General features: G+C 42.7%; 1 protein-coding gene across 2 annotated transcripts in view; it reads left to right on the forward strand.

Annotated features, from left to right (window-relative positions):
- Positions 1-18370, forward strand: part of PPP2R5C (protein phosphatase 2 regulatory subunit B'gamma) — a 1473822-nt gene extending 1455452 nt beyond the window's left edge. For both annotated transcript variants that reach the window (XM_078660190.1, XM_078660191.1), the window contains one exon: positions 15453-18370. In XM_078660190.1, coding sequence (XP_078516316.1) covers positions 15453-15584 — 132 coding nt within the window. In that variant the 3' untranslated portion in view covers positions 15585-18370. The remainder of the gene's footprint in view (positions 1-15452) is intronic.
- Positions 18371-18929: the final 559 nt, after the last annotated feature.

Below are 18929 nucleotides of genomic sequence, written 5' to 3' on the forward strand. Positions count from 1 at the left end.
CGTAAGTTTACAGCCAACAAAAAATGATTTAACACAGTCAGAATCCAGAGGTGTCAGGGAGGGAGCAATCCCTAAACAACAGAAACATATAGAATCACGCCCTAAGAGTCCAACACATATTATTGACACAAACTCTGATTCTGAACAATCTTTTAGTGACCAAAATCAACAGAATATTGTTATCACAGAATCTACTAATAACATTATTTCTGACGTACTCATAGTAGAAGACAATGTGAACAGCCCTAACTCTAAACATACTCGACAAGATACGTTGGTTTCTCACCCGACAAGAACCACAAGACATACCAAGGTAGAATCATCCCTGCTAAAAGAAATCCTGGAAATAGTAAAACATCAGCTACAACCTATACAAAAAAGTCTTGAAATAATAGAAAAGCAAATGGCTATATTAATCGCCACCGTTAAAACAACCACTAACCCAAGGAAAAATGACTTTTCACCTTCATTAGGCACAACCGCCAACTCCAGTAAAACCAATGCTACTAATACATTGAATCAATTAGTGAATAATTCGGCTACCATAAATACCATAAATACTAATACAAGAGAATCAGAAAAAAAATCAACTAATCAAACTCTTCCTCTGAAAATTAAGCCCAATCAGGACAATGTTAAAATCACTTCTGGTCCTCAAAACCAATCACTTGCAAAACCTACTGCTGCTAAAGCCCCACTGGTAACAACCCCTTCTATTCCACCTGCATCAAATACTTCCCGACAGGAACAACCACAGAGACAAACCAGTAAATCAGAACGACTTAATAAAAGATTGCCAAAAACAGTAAATCTTCCACCAGAAGCCGCACCCTTTGTAGCCATATTAACTGGGGTCCCAGAACTAAGTAAAGACACAGATGAACCTACCTGGTCCTTACTAAATAAAGCACGCTATTGGCTAAACATCAACAGGCCCAATCACCCAAATAACATCACCAGAATCACCACGGTGAGAAGGGCCTCTTGGATAGGTCACCAGCCAAAAACAATCCATGGTGATTGTATAATAGTTAACTTTGAAAACCCACGAGCAGTGGATTACATCTGTTCTGGGATACTCCAGAAAATAAAGAAGGAATAGACGTTAAACGGTTATCCTTTTTTTATCCTCGACAAAGCCATCGTTTCGAGGATCCTTACTGGCCATCAAATTGGTCCTGGAGTCAACCTGACCAAGGACCAAGAAACTGGAACCAGGGTGACAGGGGTCAGGGAAATAACCAAAGGTACCATTCTCAGGGGGACTGGGGATATGATCACAGAGACCGAGGAGACTGGAATAATTACGGCAGGAGGGCATATCAACATTCCCACAGAGAACCCTGGACCGGAATTCCAACTTTCAATCATTACAGCTGCTTAGACATGGTCGATTGACCGTTATCACAGTTTCATACATCAAGATCTCTGCCCAATACTAGAGTATATCTACTTTCTCCAGCTAATAACCCAAAGATCAAGACGCCTGAAAAGACTCTAAGCTCACCCAAAGTCAGAATACATGACCAACCTCCAAAATCCACAATTCAAAATGCAGGTAGTCAGACTAAAGACCGTCCTCATCATTCCAATTCTGACACTAGACAGCAGACCCAGCCACATCCCGCCTCAAACAAACCAAAATGCGAGGCAGATCTGAACGCAAACCCGCCAAACACAACAGCAGAGGCAGAACCCCTCGACCTGTTGATCCAATCTGTTAACATCACTACAGTTGTCGAGAGGAATATGTTATTCTGGAACGTGGCGGGTCTAGCAACTAAGCATCTTGAGAAAACCTTCCTGGATCTGGTTCACACAAATGACTTAATCTGTCTTCAGGAGACATGGTTGAACGACCCAATCCACCTGGTGGGATACAGAACATACTTCTCCCATGCAACGAAATCACATTCAGGAAGAAGTAAAGGAGGCCTAATCACATACATCTCTAATCTTTGGCCCAGTCAAGAAACAACGTCTATAGTACTCCACCAGAATTATCAGGTTATCAATATTAAAGCAACTAATCAAGTTATCTATACTATAATAAACTTTTATAACAATATGAATCCGACGGAATTAACCAAAGCTTTGAGCGAAATTAGCGATGTGATAAATGAGTTAAAAATTAAATACGCCAAAATCACACATTCAATAATTTGGGGCGGAGACTTCAACCTTCATATATGCAGCCAAAGTAATGCCCCCATATGTGGGATTACAGACGATCAAGATAACCTTTTAACTCATTTTTCTCACACGGAGGAAGGAAATAACATGCAGGCCATCATGTTCGAGCTAGATATAGGGTTCGCGAACATGATAATGACGCCGATAACCCAATTTACATCAACGTTTCATGGAAGAGGCGCCCAAACATTAATTGACTATATCCTAGTTTCTATTAACAACGCCACATGCATAAAGCACTTTGAAGTGAATAACAACGCACTCAGTGACCATTATCCACTTAGATTAACGTACCTAGAGCCTGATCATCACAAGAACCAAGTTAAGGACCATTTGGGTTTATTGCACCAAGATACACTCACATTAAACAGGTTGAATGGTTTCACCCTAAAATGGGGTAACTTAGACCAAGAAACAATCAGCGCAAGAATAATTAAAAAATGCAGGACTCACGTCGACAACTGCCTAAACCCTATCGCAACGGCATCTGAAATTCTGACCAGCTATAATGCAATAGTGAAAACTATAGGTAACGAACTAACTAAACCCAGAAAAGAAAACAATACACTAAGAAAAGGTTGGTTTAATACCCAGTGCACAAAAGCTTATTCAGATTTAAAGAAAGCCCTAGCAAAGAAAGATCGAAATAGAGAAGAGATAGTGCAACTAAGGAAATCATATACGCACGCACTCAAACAAAGGAAAAAAGAGATACAATGTAACCTCTGGACTCAACTTTTAAACAGCAGCACTCAAAAAAACAGTGCAGCCTTCTGGAAAATAGTTAAAACCCCATTTCTAGCTGGAAACAACGAGGGTCCCTCCTTAGATGTTGCAATAAACGCGGAGGACTGGGTGCAGCATTTTTCAGGGGTTTTTGGAGAGGTTAAATCCGGAGACTTAGCTCCTCCGCCTCTCCTCCCATTGGTGAAATACCCGATAGAAATAGATTTCACCATTAACGAAACAATGAAAGCTATAAAGATTGCAAAAAATGGCAAAGCGCCAGGACCAGACTCCGTTCCTATGGACTTCTACAAACTTCTTCCTGATCTCTGGTCCCCTCTTCTAACCAAAGTTCTGAACGCAGCTAGGGAAATTAACCTCCCTAACTCTTGGTCAACATCGATCTTGGTCCCTATTTTCAAGAAAGGCAACAGGGACAGTCCTTCCTGTTATCGCCCCATTTCCCTCCTGGACTCGGTCGGAAAGATGGCAGGGAGGATACTTCTTGACCGTCTCCAGGAGTGGTCTAAAGAACATGGGGCACTTTCAGATCTTCAATACGGGTTCAGGGCTGGCCTGAGTACCGTGGACCAAGTTTTGAATCTAACATTACTGGCTGGAAAATACACAACAGCGAAAAAATCAAGTCTACACATGGTCTACGTTGACCTAACGGCAGCGTTTGACTGTGTGGAACATTCAAAACTTTGGTTAATAATGCTGCAAATGGGGATCCAGCCAGCAATTGTAGACTTTCTACGCGAGTTATATTCCGGCGCCGCGGGAAAAGTACGATATGGGCTAGAAGGCCAACTTACAGATAGTTTCCCAATACAGAAGGGGGTCAGGCAAGGGTGTGTGCTGGCCCCCTTCTTATTCACGCTCTACACTAATGGACTAGAAGCTGCCATGTTAAAGGGCGTAAAAGATTTTCCAGAAGCGGGCCGGCGACCAATCCCGGCATTGTTATATGCTGATGATGCGGTGATCCTCGCGCGTACCCCGATCCAGCTACAACGGGCCTTAAATAACTACTGCACCTTTATGTCAAGTCTAAACTTAAAAGTCAATATAAAAAAAACTTATGTGATGCACGCCGGCACCAAGGGAAAAAAAGTGAAGACAATTTTTGTGGATAAATTGCCCCTTGTAAGAACTAAAACTTACTCATATCTCGGCATCATTATTGACGAAGAGTTCAAATGGAAAGAAGCAATCATTTCACGCAAGTTGTCACTCATAAGAACAGTGGGCGCTTTAAAAGCATTCTCTCTCCGTCTAGGAAAAAGACCCCTGGCTGAGATGATTAAGATCTATAATGCAAAATGCATCAGCACGGCGATCTTCGGAGCAGGAGTTTGGGGAATAACAAACGTCGAACAAATACAGAAAGTCGAAAATTCCTTCTTAAAATTTCTATTAGCTGTCCCAAAGAGCACAACTACCTTTGGCTGCCATTTAGAACTTGTAGTGGATCATATCTCAGATCTTATTAAGATCCAGCCCATAATGTTGTGGCGCAAAATATGGGCTACGGACGAATGCCAGCTCACAAGAGCAATTATTGAGGACTGTACGAAACTAGAGTGTATGAAAAGGATAAAATGGTTATGCTATGTAAAATCTTTTCTTGCAGATATCGGTCTTTTGAGGTTTTTTGATGAACCACATTCAGTAACAGACATAACAAAAAAAGATCTAAAAAAGCTATGCCTGTCTCATCTAACCCAACTACGGATAATGACCGAAATAAGAAAGACATCAGTTCAACACTGTCTAATGATACAATCGGCTCCATCTATCCAACCGTATCTGCAGCACGACCTGACGCAATTTGAAAAACTTCTTCTCACCCGCTTTAGGTTTAATCTCTTTCATATTATGGTTTTATTCCCTTCCCAGAATGTTTGGACACATAATATGACAGCGTGCCCCTGTGACTTCATTTCTCCTCAGTCCACAATTCATGTACTTTTTTTCTGTAAATTTTATGTGCCACTCCGTAAAAAGTGGATTTTACCAATTTTAAAAGTAATGAAGATTCGAAGATGCCGCCCTGCATACCTGGCGTTGCAGTTTTTGGAAAACAACTTAGTGTCAAAATCTGTGGCACATTACCTAAAATTGTGCCTTAGGCACCGTATGAACTTATGAAAATCATAGAGTTGCCTTAAATATGGACCTCAGTAAATGTTTTGTCCTTTTTAAGAGAGATCAATTTTAACATACCATGAACTTAATGTTTTTAAAAAAAAAAAAGTTTTTTTTTTCATTGTGTATATTTGTACTTTTATGGCTTTCCTAATGAAAACCGAATAAAGTTGTTTTTGATTTGATTTGATTTGATTTGAAATGTAAGGTTTTCTTTATATCCTGGTCAGTGCACTTTAAACCTATGTCACCCCCTAAGGTAGGCCTTACAACTCACAGGCAGGGTACATAGTTCTAAGTGTTAGGGTGCCTCTGCGCAAGCAGTGATACCCCTACAAGCCCCAGAGTCCATTCTCTGGCTTTGTAAGTGTGGGGAAGCTATTTTAAGGTATGTAGTGGACACTGGGCAAGTGCTGATATCTAGCTATATAATGGCTTCTCCCAACCCGGTCATGTTTGGTATCAAACATGTTGGAATCATGCCAATACACCAACTCCAGTGCTAGTTACATGATCACAGGTACTGGGGTGCCCCTTAGAGGACCCCTGCCATGTCTACTTGTATAGCCTTACAGGGCCTGCATTCAAGCTAGTGCTGCTGCTGACCGCAGACACTGTTCTGCTCTCCTGCTGCTGAGCTTAACTCGGACAGGGGAAGGCAGAACAAATCATTTCCTGCAGAGGAGAGGTCTAGCCATCTCTCCTTTAGAAATGGGTATCTTAGGCTAGGGTGGGGTTGCTACTGAGCACCTCCAGAATGCTTTAAAGGACACATTTGGTGCCTTCCTTGCATAAACCAGTTTACACCAGTCCAGGAGCCCTTGTCTCCTGCTCTGGCGCCAAACTACACAAAGGACAGGGGAGTGACCACAGCACCCTATTCAGCTTCTCCTCCGAGAAGTGCCCAGAGCTCCTCCAGGTGGCCGCTTGATTCTGCCATCTTGAATCTTAGATGGGCAGAGACCCCAACAGCATCTGACTGGCCAGTCCTGCAGAGTAGCATCTCTTATCCCCGCCCCCCCAAACTCCTACTCCCCATTAGGTGGGTCATCACAGAAGATGTCCATTCCTTTTCCTGTGTTACTTAAGTGCTTCCCTGAGGGTGGATCCTTAGATTAGTCCAGACTTTGTCTTCAAAAACTGACTGGCTTCCCCTGAAGATCGGTCTAAAGACTCTTCTGCTTTTGGGCTCTGAACTCTGCTGCTGGACCGAGCCAGGAACCAAGACAAAGACTGTTTCTGATAGGAAGGCTCCTACTGCAACTTTGTCTCTGTGCTCTTCCACGTTCTGCAACTTTCATGGCTGTGCATCCCCCTGAGTCTCCCACGACTCTCCCTGCATCAAGATAGCAAGAAGGAATCTCCCTTGTAGTGAAGGAGTAACTCCCCTGCATCCGCAGACTCCTTGACGACCGGTTTTCTGATCCTGCTGTACCACTGATTTGTCCCGGCTCTACAACACAAGTGTTGGTTTGATGGCTCTCCAGAGGCCTGACCAGTCTTCCTGCAACTTGGGAGAGTGTAATCCCTCTCCAGCTGACTGGAACCGCATCCTGTGCACTGTGTCTGGCATTGCCAAGGCTTGTTTGCTTTTCTGACCGAAGATCTTTAAGCTCCAAGAAGCCCCAGCATCACACAGCCCCAAGAGTGTTGTCCTCCCTGCTTCTCCAGCGCTCTGTGCTGCCGAGGCCTCCCTGTGCCTGCTGCCAGAGGGTCATCCTGGGGTCTCCATTGATACCCGCTGGCTCTCCTGCTTTCTGAGGGCCGGCCCTGACTTACACTTGCTGGGTGAGTTCCACAGACCTTGCTGGTCTGCAACTAAGGCTTTTTGGTGATCCTGCTGGCCACTGACCCTACTGCATTCTTCGACCAACGTGGGACAGCTCGTGGACAGCTGCTGGGCTCCTGCATTATTGCCTGTGCTCCACAGCAGCTACTTTAAGTCCCCGTGCTACAGCAAAGTACCTCCTCTGAGTGCTGGCATTGTGCTTCTGCTCCGCCTGGACTCCTCTGTGGGTTCTGGGCTTTGTCTCCTCTGTTTTGCAGGTACTCCTCGTCTGGAATTCCACCGACTTGGTCCAAGAGACTCTGTAGCAGCTGGACTACCAAGACCCTCCATTGACTTCAATGGGCGGCTCCGACACCACTTCGCACCTAGGCGCCCGGACTCCCTGGTGTAGGAATCCTAATTCTCTGGATAACCACAGGTGGAGGTGTCCTCCAACCTCCCTGATTCCAACTGATTACCTGTGGGTCCTTAGGGAAGGGTCCTTAATCCATAAAACTCGAACAGCAACTTCCCCATGTTATCCTATGGACGTTGATCAGGCTCACCCCTGCCCCCGGGCGCATTGGGAATTTACTTAGCGTTCCATTTTCGTAATGTGTTTTATGTGCTTTACTTACCTGTTTTTAAGTAGTTTTTATTGTGTATTGATACCTCCGGGCAGATCTACCAAAGTAGTTTTAGTGTTAGTGTATAATAAATACAGGGTATTTTTCTACCACTGGTGTGGTTCTTTCTTGTGTGTAAGCTTTACTGACTGTCTGTGTGGTAATGTACCCACTTCATACCCTCCTGAATAAGCTTTAGCTCCGGCGTCGACTGGTTCTACTCCTGGCTTGGAGGATGTGGTGCCGTTGGGGTGCGGCCCTTTGGGGGTCCCTCCTTCGGACCACAGCGTCTCTGCTTCGCTGCAAACTCCTGCGGGAGTCCCTGTGGTGTCACAGGAGGCCGCCGGGGCTCGGGTTGCATCCTCGAGCCCCTCTCGGCCTTCTGGACAGGCGGGGCATTCTCTACGGCTGAGGTGACGCCGCTATGGCGCCGGCTGCTGCTGGCCCGGGCTGCGCCACAGGGGTCAGCGGACCCCCCTCGTCCCGCTATGGGCCGAGGCTGGAAGGGGACCCCTCGTCCCACTCCGGGCCCCCCTCGTCCCTCCACGCAGGCGGCTGCCTCGTGGAGGTTGAATCGGCCTCCTGCACCAGCACCTTCTAGCACCGCATGGCCCAGTAGGTCTTTCCTTCCACCCCTCTGCCTCCAGTCCGCTTTTGCGGACTGCCTTTCCCTCTCTGCCGCCACTGTTGGCTCCTCCATCCCGGGAGGCCCGCTGGCTGGACTCTTGGGGACGCAACATGTTCGCCTCGACCAGTGCTGCTCTGCGGGCCCTTAACACCTTATGTGTGTTGGCTAGGGCCGGTCACCTCTTGTTTGTGGGACTCGGCAGAGTCCTTGGGGTTTGCTGCTTCACAGGAGACTGATCAGGTTGACTTGCGGCACCATGCGCTGGATGGCCGGGAGCTAGCGGCGTTTATTCTTCGCTCCGCTCTGGACATATCGGAGGTGCTGGGTTGTGCCATGGACTCTTCGGTTGCATTTCGCCACCATGCTTGGCTTCGGCACAGTGTGTTCCTGGAAAATGTTACGGAACGGCTGGTTGATCTTCCCTTGGATGGCACTCTGTTATTCCATGCCCCGGCAGTCTCGGCCATCCAGAGGTACTTGGTGGGGCTTCGTCCTCCTCCTTCTTCTCCCCCTCAGTGACTGGTGGGATAATCTTGTTCTTGGACCTCCTTTTGGGCTAGCAATCCTTGTTGTTCTGTGTGTTTTATGGCCACTCTAGTCTTCTTGCTGAGACTGTGGCTTTGTTGGCTGCTGGATGGCCCTTGTTAACGGTTTGTTTTTTGCTTGAGTTATCTGCACAGATTGGCCCTGAGATTAGGCCTCTGTTCTTCTCTTGGGCTGCTTGACAAGCCTTCTACGGGGGTTGTTTTTCCCCGTGGCTCTTTCGGTTGTCCTCTGCTGCTGAGGTTTCTTCCAAAGAGTGATCCCATGTCTTGGGACTTGACGTACCCTATGTGGGTAGTGGTAGCTGTTATATAGCTTGTGCTGTGCTGGGAAGTTGTGGTCACCTTCGGGCCTCTGCTCTCCATGGTGTTTATGTATGTTGCTGATGCAATTCCCTTGCTGGATTGGCAGTGGTGGTGTGTCCGGACATTCCCTCGCCTTCATGCTCCTGTCCTGGAGGCTGTGATGGTTTTGCATTTTTTCTTTCCTTCTTCAGGAGTAGCCTGCTCTGCCTTCCGGGGGACCCCTGGCTGTTCTTCCTGCTTCCGGCTGCTTATTGCTGCCGGCGCCGCTCTGTGTGGTCTGTTGACTTCCGATCCGACTGTGGTGGACTCGTCGTCTTTTCCCTCGTCTCCTTGGGCCCTCTAGGTGTTTTCTTCCTTCTCCTTGCCTTGGCGTTGGCTGGAGGTTCTGTTGCCTTGTGTGTGGTGCTTCGGCCTCCCCTGGCCTTGCCCTTGTTTCCTCAGAGGGTGAACGGGCCTTCTCTTTCTCCTTTCTTCTTCCCTCGCCCCTCTGGTGATGGGTGGTGGTCTGCTTTTGGGATTTCCCGTTGCCTGGGGGCCTGGGCTCCTCGCCCTGTCCATTGGACTGGTCCCCTGTGGGATCCTCTGTTAGGTCCAGGCTAGTGGGGGTCCTTTCGCAGTGGTATGGCTTCCTCGTGGGTATGGCTAGGGTATCAATTCTACGTTAAGGAATCTGCGGCTAGTAGTCTCTATCAGATGTACGAGTTACTTACCTTCAGTAACGATGTATCTGGTAGAGACGTTTCTAGCTGCAGATTCCTTCACGGCCTGCCCTTCCTTCCCGTTCTGCGAGGACCTTTGGCTTCTGCGTTCGCCTCCAGGTGGGTGGCTAGGTCTTCTGTGATTGCATTCTTTCGTTCTTTTGACAGGATCATTTGTCTTGTTCTTGTTCCTTTCCTCCTCTATGGCACTTTGGAGGTTGGGTCTATGGGTACTCCTGTGCCCCTCGGCTCTGGTTGCTCCGGGGTTAAGGCTTGCCTTTACTCTCGTCCCTCCCCTCCCTCCGCTTGTTACTAAGGGTCCTGGCCCCTCTGCTAGCCTCTGGGTTGGGGTCATCTGGCCGTGCCTTGCCCTTTTTCCTTTGAGAGGCTTTCACACTCTGTGCTGGGGTTGCCTTGAAGGTTTGTCGTTCCCTGTTTGTCTTGGAACTGGTTCCCCTTCGTTGTTCTATGTTGGGGTTATACTCCTGCTACATGTTGTCATGACATTTTGCATATTTTCCCTGCCTCTGGAGGTTGGACTATCTGCATGCTGGCAGGGTGGCTGTGCTCTGTTTTTTTCTTCTTTACTGGCTTTGGGTGCTGCCGTGTTGGCACTGCTTATTATGGTGTTGTTCGTCACCATTCCTTTTTCCACTTTTTCTGCTCTTTCGCACACTGTTCCCATGCTCCCACAGTTTGTCTGATGGCTCCGCGCTGTGGCGCGGAAAAGTTCTCCAAAGAAAACTGACGTAGGCGCGCCCGGGTGGGACTTATGTGACCTCGCTGATGTCACGTACACGGACGACACCTGGGCTGAGTCGCGTGATGCCGGCACGCAGGGATGCTGGCAAAAAAGGGTTTTCCGGATCCAGTCTCATGCCTGAGGGTAATTCTACGTTAAGGAATCTGCGGCTAGAATTGTCTCTACCAGATACATCGTTAGTTAAGTAACTCGTACTTTGAGTGGTCTCCCATGGGCGGCATAATACATACTCCAGCCCATGGAGGACCCCCAGTGTACCCATGCCCTGGGTACCTCACTACCTTATACTAGGGACTTCTAAAGTGCCCTGACTGTTTGGTCGGCTTCACACAGCGAAGTAGTTTTTGTGTTTTGGCACCTTCCTTTGGGCCGCTTCAGGACTTTGCAACTACGACAAGGGACACAAGTATCATAGACCTTAAGCAGAAAATGCATATTTGTAGCAGCAGTAAATCATATTATATTCACTAACCACACCAATCAAACTGTGGTGCCTGTGAGTCAGACCTGCTGAAGCACCTCATCGAATACCTTATTATTATTAAGCTGTTTTATAATGCGCTCAATTACTGCCGGAGTATACCTACCCGTGCTGACAATTTTCCAGTGGCCACATGCGTAGTTAATTTAAAAAAAGGAAGATCAAGCTACTTCCCAGTGGATGTATGACGTTACAACGCATACTTTTACAACGCCTACCTAGACAACGCAATTTTTACACCGCAACATCCATTACAACGCACACCATTACAACGCATGCCATTTCAACGAATTCTTTGAAACTACCATTACAACGCATGCCATTACAACGAATTCTTTGAAACTACCTTTACAACGCATAACATTACAACGCATTACATTGCATTGCATGTAAGGTAAGTGTTGGATAGTGTAGGGGTAAAAATTACTATTCTAACTCCAGGGGTTGCAACAGTAGGGTAAGTGTTGGATAGTGTAGGGGTAAAAATTACTATTCTAACTCCAGGGGGTGCAACAGTAGGGTAAGTATTGGATAGTGTAAGGGTATAATGTGTTGTAATGCTATGCGTTGTAATGGTATGCGTTGTAATGACTGCGTTGTAATGGTATGCGTTGTAGTGGTGTGCGTTGTAGTGTCATGCGTTGTAATGACTGCGTTGTAAATGCATGCGTTGTAATGGATGTTGCGTTGTAAAAGTTTCGTTGTAATGGTAGTGCGTTGTAAAAATTGCGTTGTAAAGGTTGTATACCCTTCCCAGTGTTTGCCAGACACCTACATGGCTGTAATCAGCAGTCCTCCTCAGGGCTGCACCAGCACCCAAAAATCACCATGACTCTCCAGTTTAGTGGGCCACCTGGTGACAAGAAGTAGCATTTCAACCTGTATTTATGGAATTAACTTTCTAATCCAAGCAAAAAATCCTAAAAACTGCTAGTGTCAACCTCTTTGATTTATATATCATCTTATTGTATGCCATATCTTCTTACCTCTGTCTTGTTTCAACTCTTCTCTCCTTACCTTACCAATCACTAAATCCCCATCTTTTTACCTCAGTTCTCTATTCCACATTACTAATGTGTCATCTCTCTACCACCCTCCACCTCTTGCTCTGCTTTACCTGTATGTCTCTTTCTTAGCCTTACTTCATATCACCTCCAGTACATAAACCCTATCTGTTTTCCTCTCTTTCTATCTTTTTACCCCCACCCCTTACCTCTATCTCTTTTCTATCTAAATAATTTCTTATTCTGCTTCTTTTATGACCTCACCTCTCTACTACTCTTAGGTCTACTTCGCTACCGCTCCACTCTCTCTACTTCACCTCTTTCCCTCACTCCACTCTTTCTCACTTTTGTGTATCCCCCCTTCCATCTTCCTCCCCTCTCTTTACCTCATCATATATGCTTTCCGATCCTTACCTATCCTGCTCACCCACTCTCACACTATATTTCTTTCTCCCAATCTCTAGATGCTTTTCCTACCGCAATCAAAAAACGTACAAATCTTTATCTGCCTCTCTATATCTTTATCTTATGTCTCTCCTATATTCCCACCTCATCTGCATCACTAGCTCTGCCTCCCTTCTCCCTCTATTTTACCTGTCTCACTATTCCATTCTCTTTACCTCCTCCAATTTCTTTTTCTCAACAACACCAGAGATCACTTTCTAGCCAAGAAAGTGAATACATAGAAAGAGGTGAGAAGGGGCAAAGCAGGGAAATAGAATGAAAGAGGACAGTATAGAGTTTTACCAAATGGATGGCCCAGTGATTTGATTTTTCTCTGTTGTAGCGAGAATGCCAGTTGTGAAGGGGGATTTATCATTACAGCTGTCAGCTAATTAAGCTACAATTGCAAGGGCTATTTGCACAGTTCCTATTTTAATATTTTTCACCAGTCCAGAAAGCATCCACAAACTCATGTACCTTTTTAACCCTACAACGAGAGGAAAGGGCTGTTAAGATGCTGAATGCCGCATAAAATGTTGTTGCAAGACAGAAAAATCTATATCTGAGCACAAAATGAAATTGCTTTATGAATGTTTGTTGACCTTTTCTTTTAGTACTATTTGGGTGGCAGACACAGTCCAGCTTAAGCTGTCCGCTATTTTTGCTCGCCCCTTCTATGAAAGTTTAACGTTTAATTAAATATTATTATGAGGGCTTGAAATAGCTAGAAATGTGTAATACATTTAAAGTAGATCCAAGTATGGGCCTCCAAAATGTCTCATCCAGGATCATGAAAATGCTTAAGATTGCCCTCACCAGGGTTAAACTTGATACATTCCTGATAATTCCAAATATGTTTTAACCAATTAGCTATTCTTTCTTTCTAGAATCCTAAACCACTTTTAAAGCAATTGACTCCAATCTGAAAATGGCTAGAGAAAAAGAGAAATGTATGATCTTTTTAGGGAAATTAAATAGTACTGAGATGGTAATAGAGTAAGAATTTGTAACTTCAAAGCTTTCAGACTTTTTCACTTGTAAAATGCCTTGGTCTTGTTTGCTACATAATTGTAGGGCTACATCCTTGGATCAATACAATTAGATAGAATTTGTCATTTTACCTTCTATAAAATTGATGTGTGTGTCTAATTTGCCCTCTGAATCACTTTTCCACTATATGAGAAATTCTTTTTGCATGAATTCTAAAATGTACACCTTAATTGGGTAGCAAATTGAGGCTAGACTTAAATTAGTTATAGAATTTAGATGGAAATGCATCAGACCTGCTTTATGGATCTTGGGGACAAAAATAAAAAACATTGGATGCTTAAAACTTCACTTTCTGCTAACTCCTTGATTGTTTTTAATGGACTTTACATTACTCCATATAGAAGTTATACAAAATTATAGCATTGCTTTTCAGGTCTTATTTTGTTTCCTACTTCTATCTCTATGGTGTTTCATTGTGACAGGGGTCATCTGTTTTGGATGCTTGCTTGGGATTAGAACAAATACATTTTAATAATCAAAGTACTACTTATATTATCGGATATAATGGTGGAATTGTTGGTCTCACCTCTCTTCATACCAAAGATGGGATTCTTGATTTGTTTCTTGCAGTTGCATCAAGTAATATCTGGTTGAAACATGTATACAATTTTTCAAGCAATAATTACTTTCAATCTGTTAAAGTCCTATTTAAGCTACAGTTTGCTTCTTCCATCCAAGGGCCCGATTACGATGTCGGACTGACCAGAGTCCGTCCGACATCTATCTGGAAGTGGGGCAAACCAACCTCCTGTCGGCGGTCCCAAACCAGCAATTAGGATGCGACCGCCAGTCGCAATCCTATTCTTTACAATGGGAGCATGCATTCCGAACAGAATGCATGCTCTCATTGCAAAGAGCAGAGGTGCAGTTCATCCCCGCACCCCTTCGCAAGCACCTCAAAGTGCCTGCCATCTGGTGCATGGATCAACAGGGGTTCACCTTAGGTGCCCCCTAGGCTGCCATCTGGAGGCCTTGCACCCATGGGGGCCCTGCTGGGTACCCTCAAAGTGGGATTCCCACAGCCTTTCTGTGTTTCGGAAAGGCTGGAACAGAAAGGCTGTGGAAATCAGCCATTGTAATCCCTTGGGCGGAAAGAGCTTCCGGAGGGATTACTGATGGCTTTCCGAATGGCAGGCGGGTTCTCCGAGCCTGTCTGAAGCCATTCGGGAACCCCGTTTGGATTTCTTTCCAACTGACCACATCATAATCGGTCAGAAAGGAAACCAAACTGTCATTTCAATGCGGTCAGAACGGCTTCGATCAACGGTCGGAGTGTAGTGTGGTTCCTATATTCCCAATAGGCTCTGCGCATTATGGATAAAAACACAATAGGAGCAGTTTCTGACCGCACCGAAATCGGCCCCCAAGTTGTTAAAAAGATTTATTTTGGTTTCGCATAACTAATTTTTTTTATCGGATCTGTTACCTGTTTGCAGTGATTTCAAAGTATGAAGAAACCCCCAATAATTTCCTTAATGTGTAGATTTTCCTCGCTCTTAAATTGTTTTTTCATATTTTCTAATGTAGCAAATTAGTAATGATAGACTTATAAGGAAACTTATGTGAAATAACCTATTATATTCATTTTTGTATTCTTATTTTCATCAGTTTATTCTTTGCACAGCAAGCTATGAATAAAATCAAAATGTATTCATCTGGATGTAACACTTCACAAGTTCTGTCTGCAATTTCCCTTTTGTCTTTCTGTGAGTGTTCTATTTAAAGTCTTTGATAATAAACAAATGCCTAATATACCAAAATGCCATGTTATCGATGAAGAGAAAATAATTAATATTTATTACATTTATCTATAGTACATATTAAATTAAAATCCTCCTATTAAAAAAATGCAGCAGTGAGTTTGAGTTTGGCTGCTGTCAATAAGAAGGCATGGACGCCTCAATTCATCAAAATGCAGAAGAGTTCTACATTTCTCTGAGGATGATGTAGGTGTGTGAGAAGAGGTGTTAATGATTAATCATTGCACATAAATGTTATGCTATAATAGCAGTTTTTTGCTTTCATACTGACACATTGTTGATGTATTAATAGATTTCCCGTTAAACTTCTAGGCATTGAAAGATATAAAAAAGGAACGTCCAATTGTGCGACGCAAGTCGGAACTGCCTCAGGATATCTACACCATGAAAGCCTTGGAGTCACATTGCAGAGCTGATGAATTATTAACGCATGATGGACATTAGACCACATTGGGGAAACATTGTTTGAAGAAAACTTTTTCTGGACTCTCAGTAGACATAAAAACTATTTTTTGTGCCATACCATCAGCTATACAGTCATACTCTTTCTCAACCCCGTTCTGTAGGCAATAATTTAACACCGTTCACTGCTCAAGATTAGTTCAAACAATGGTAAATCGTACAATTCTACATAGGGAACTTTGACTTGACAAGTATTAAAGTTACATTAGTAGTATCTTTACAAAATTTAATTCACAAAAACCTAGTTAAGTCTGAATAAACTGTTTGCTCACTAATAAATCTTAAATGTTGTCAGTTTGGAGTTTCCAGTATAAATTGAAGCCATGCAAATTATTGGTAATGGGCACTGTGACAGTGGCATTTTTCATTTGCACTCTTTGCATTGTACATTTACCACGTTTTCAAATGCTTTGCAAGTTACTAATATTCTATATTAATTCTTTCCTGCTTGTGTCAGACCTTTCGAACAGTTGCCATGCAAATCCTTTCTGTATTTGCACTTCATGAAACTGTTCTGAAATAACAAATATTAAACTGTTTCTAAACAGTCTGTACCATAAGAACTCTTGCAAACCGTGGATTTCTGTGACAATCCTCACACAGTTGTAATCAAAGCTCCTTAAAAGGTTCCTTGACTGTGGATGTATATGTGTACCGCGTCCAAGTTCTTTCTATATACTTAAAGCCATATTTGCCATCTTAGTATGTAAATGTTACAGCATCAAAAGTGCACTGGTGGAAGGACCATGTGCAGCCAGATCTATTTGCATCTGCTCCGTCTGCAGTTTTAAATTTGAGAGAAGGGTTTCCTTTCATGTGTATTTTTAAAATGTGTTTGATTTTGAATAAAATACTGCTTTACTGCTGCTCTTCTTCTTAAGCTTTTCAAACATTCACATCATTTTTTGAGCTCTGAGAGCTTTGCATTTATAGGAGATAGGTTATGGTCACCTGAGATGAAAACACATTTTTTCTCAGTTAGGAGGTGTTTGCCATTGTGTAAAATGTGAATGTACATTATTATCTATGAACCCTGCATTGGTCTCTTGATAAATACAAATACCGATAGTGTGACAAGTGTATAATTTGATTTAAATTAGTTGTTGAAATGACCGATATGTTGCCTTTTGTGAAATGTGTGTTTAAAAGTTTAAGGTGATAGCTGCAGAGAATTTACAGATTGTATCTATTTTATATTTTGATCAAGCACATTTTTGCAAACACCATGCAAACAATGTAAATATATATGCGTTGCTGTTGATCTTTCAATGCTGCTATATTTTCACTAGATGTACAGCATGTTTGAGCTTTTTATGTGAATGGTTCAACACGGAGGCAGTGGGACATTCTCTTAAAACTTTGACATGTCTTCAGTTGGATTTCTCTCAGGGTGGCCAGTATTTCACTTTTCCCAGCTTTAATGCCATGCTCTGTTTCAAAAGCTCCTTTTTTCATGGATCACTAAATCCTCTTTTTTGCCTTTAAAATGTAATGCGATTTCTGCATATGTACATCGTTCTAATATTGCTTCTAAAAGGCAGTGCTGATTTTTTTTTCTTTTTTCCTACTTTTTCCTACTTTCGGCCTCCTCTTAAATGTTAAACTGAGCATGTATGGGTGCTTCTCTAATTAAAGCAAATGTCTTCATTTTTTCCCCAACATGTAATTCACTAGATGTGGAAAGGAAACATTTTGGGAGTAAATTAAAATGCCAGACAAAATTTGTGAACATCTCCGGGTTGATAAATTAATATAATTTTGAAAATAAATGGATCCTTCCTGTTAAACTTGAAATGTATATGCTGTACCATTATAACTTAAATATACACAATCTTATGATGCCTTCGCCTTTTAAAGGAAAATGGGTGCTCTTTAAATGTATGTGTGATATACCATTGTTTGAACTCCCTTCTTAAGCTAGGTTTTTTGCGATCTTTAATTTTTGGTGTTCAGTATGTTTGGGCAAAAGGTTTATAGAAAGAAGCAGTCTTTCATTTTACCTTAGGAAAAAGTATGTATCAGTGTGTGGTTGACTTTGTAAAAGCTCAACATATGAGAACATCTGTCTTGATTATTTTTCTGTTATTCACTGAAGAACAACATTCACCAAAAAAGTGAAATGTGAAGCAGTTTTTCAGCTGAAATTTAAATGCAGGTTTGATTGTTGTCCATGGTACGTTTCTTTATTAATAAATAAAGAGATGTCACTAGCGTAATGGCATAAAAATAGACGCTATAAAACAATTGTTGAAACAACTGCATCCAGAAATCTAACTGAACTTCGCCAGTTTGATGAATGATTTTCTTCCTCAGAGTTTGTGTTAAACACCTTCATGTGTTTTTTTTTATTTTTTTAAATATGCCTGGTTATCAGGAACATCAACAGTAATATGACAAGTGTCTTTAGTGTGGCGCTAGTATGGCTTTATTTTAATATTGTACATACACGTACTTTGTTTTATGGTAATAAGTAATAAAATCGTAGACTCACTATTTTGTACAGAATGGTCCCATGTACAGAATAAAAAAGTTACTAGAAATGGCAACTTAGATTAAGTGGCACAATTATTTTTTCTTTTAGACAATGTCTGTAACTTTTTGATGTTAAGTTCAAATGTATCTATTTTTAACTTTTTGTAATTCAGAATTGTTTTTGATTGACATTGTTTTTGACGAAAACATACATACACTTGCCATTTAATGTGCTCTTTTATTTAGTTTTTAAATGGTGTATTATATGAACTAAATAAAGAACATGTGAATTTTAATTGTTATGCAAACTAGACTTGTATAGTAAAAAGGTGAAATACATTTTACAACTTTGGTGGGATAGTGTTATTTTATGATTAACAGATGCTTAGCAGATACAAAACACAGCCACCTAATTAAAGAGAAAAGGATGCAATGCAAATTAGAATGTTCTCATCTCCGAAGTGAAATTTTGAGATTGGTTCAGTAGTTTGACTACTTAGCCTTTCCCAACGGTTTGCTATAAAGGCAAAAAGACAACACATATATTAATCTTTTATTTCCTGTTCATTTTTGGATCAAGTCTGCTTTTTCACTTTAATTTGTTTTGGAACTCTCTGAATCTTACGCTTTAACTTGCTTATATGGACCCATATGTCCCTGTCATTCCAAACTACTGCACCTCCCTTCATCATTCCCAGTCACCAGCGCCAGACTGAAATTTGATTGCTGTCATTCTCTGATACAGAAGGTATAAAATGTTTTATGGAGGAAGAATGCAGTTAGCTGGAGCAGATGTCAGGAAATTGAAATACTCTGCAGTGATGGGGTAGAAGAGACGCAGTGTGAGAAAAGTAA

This window comes from Lissotriton helveticus, chromosome 9 (genome assembly GCF_964261635.1).
Source record: "Lissotriton helveticus chromosome 9, aLisHel1.1, whole genome shotgun sequence".
Classification (NCBI taxonomy): Eukaryota; Metazoa; Chordata; class Amphibia; order Caudata; family Salamandridae; genus Lissotriton; species Lissotriton helveticus.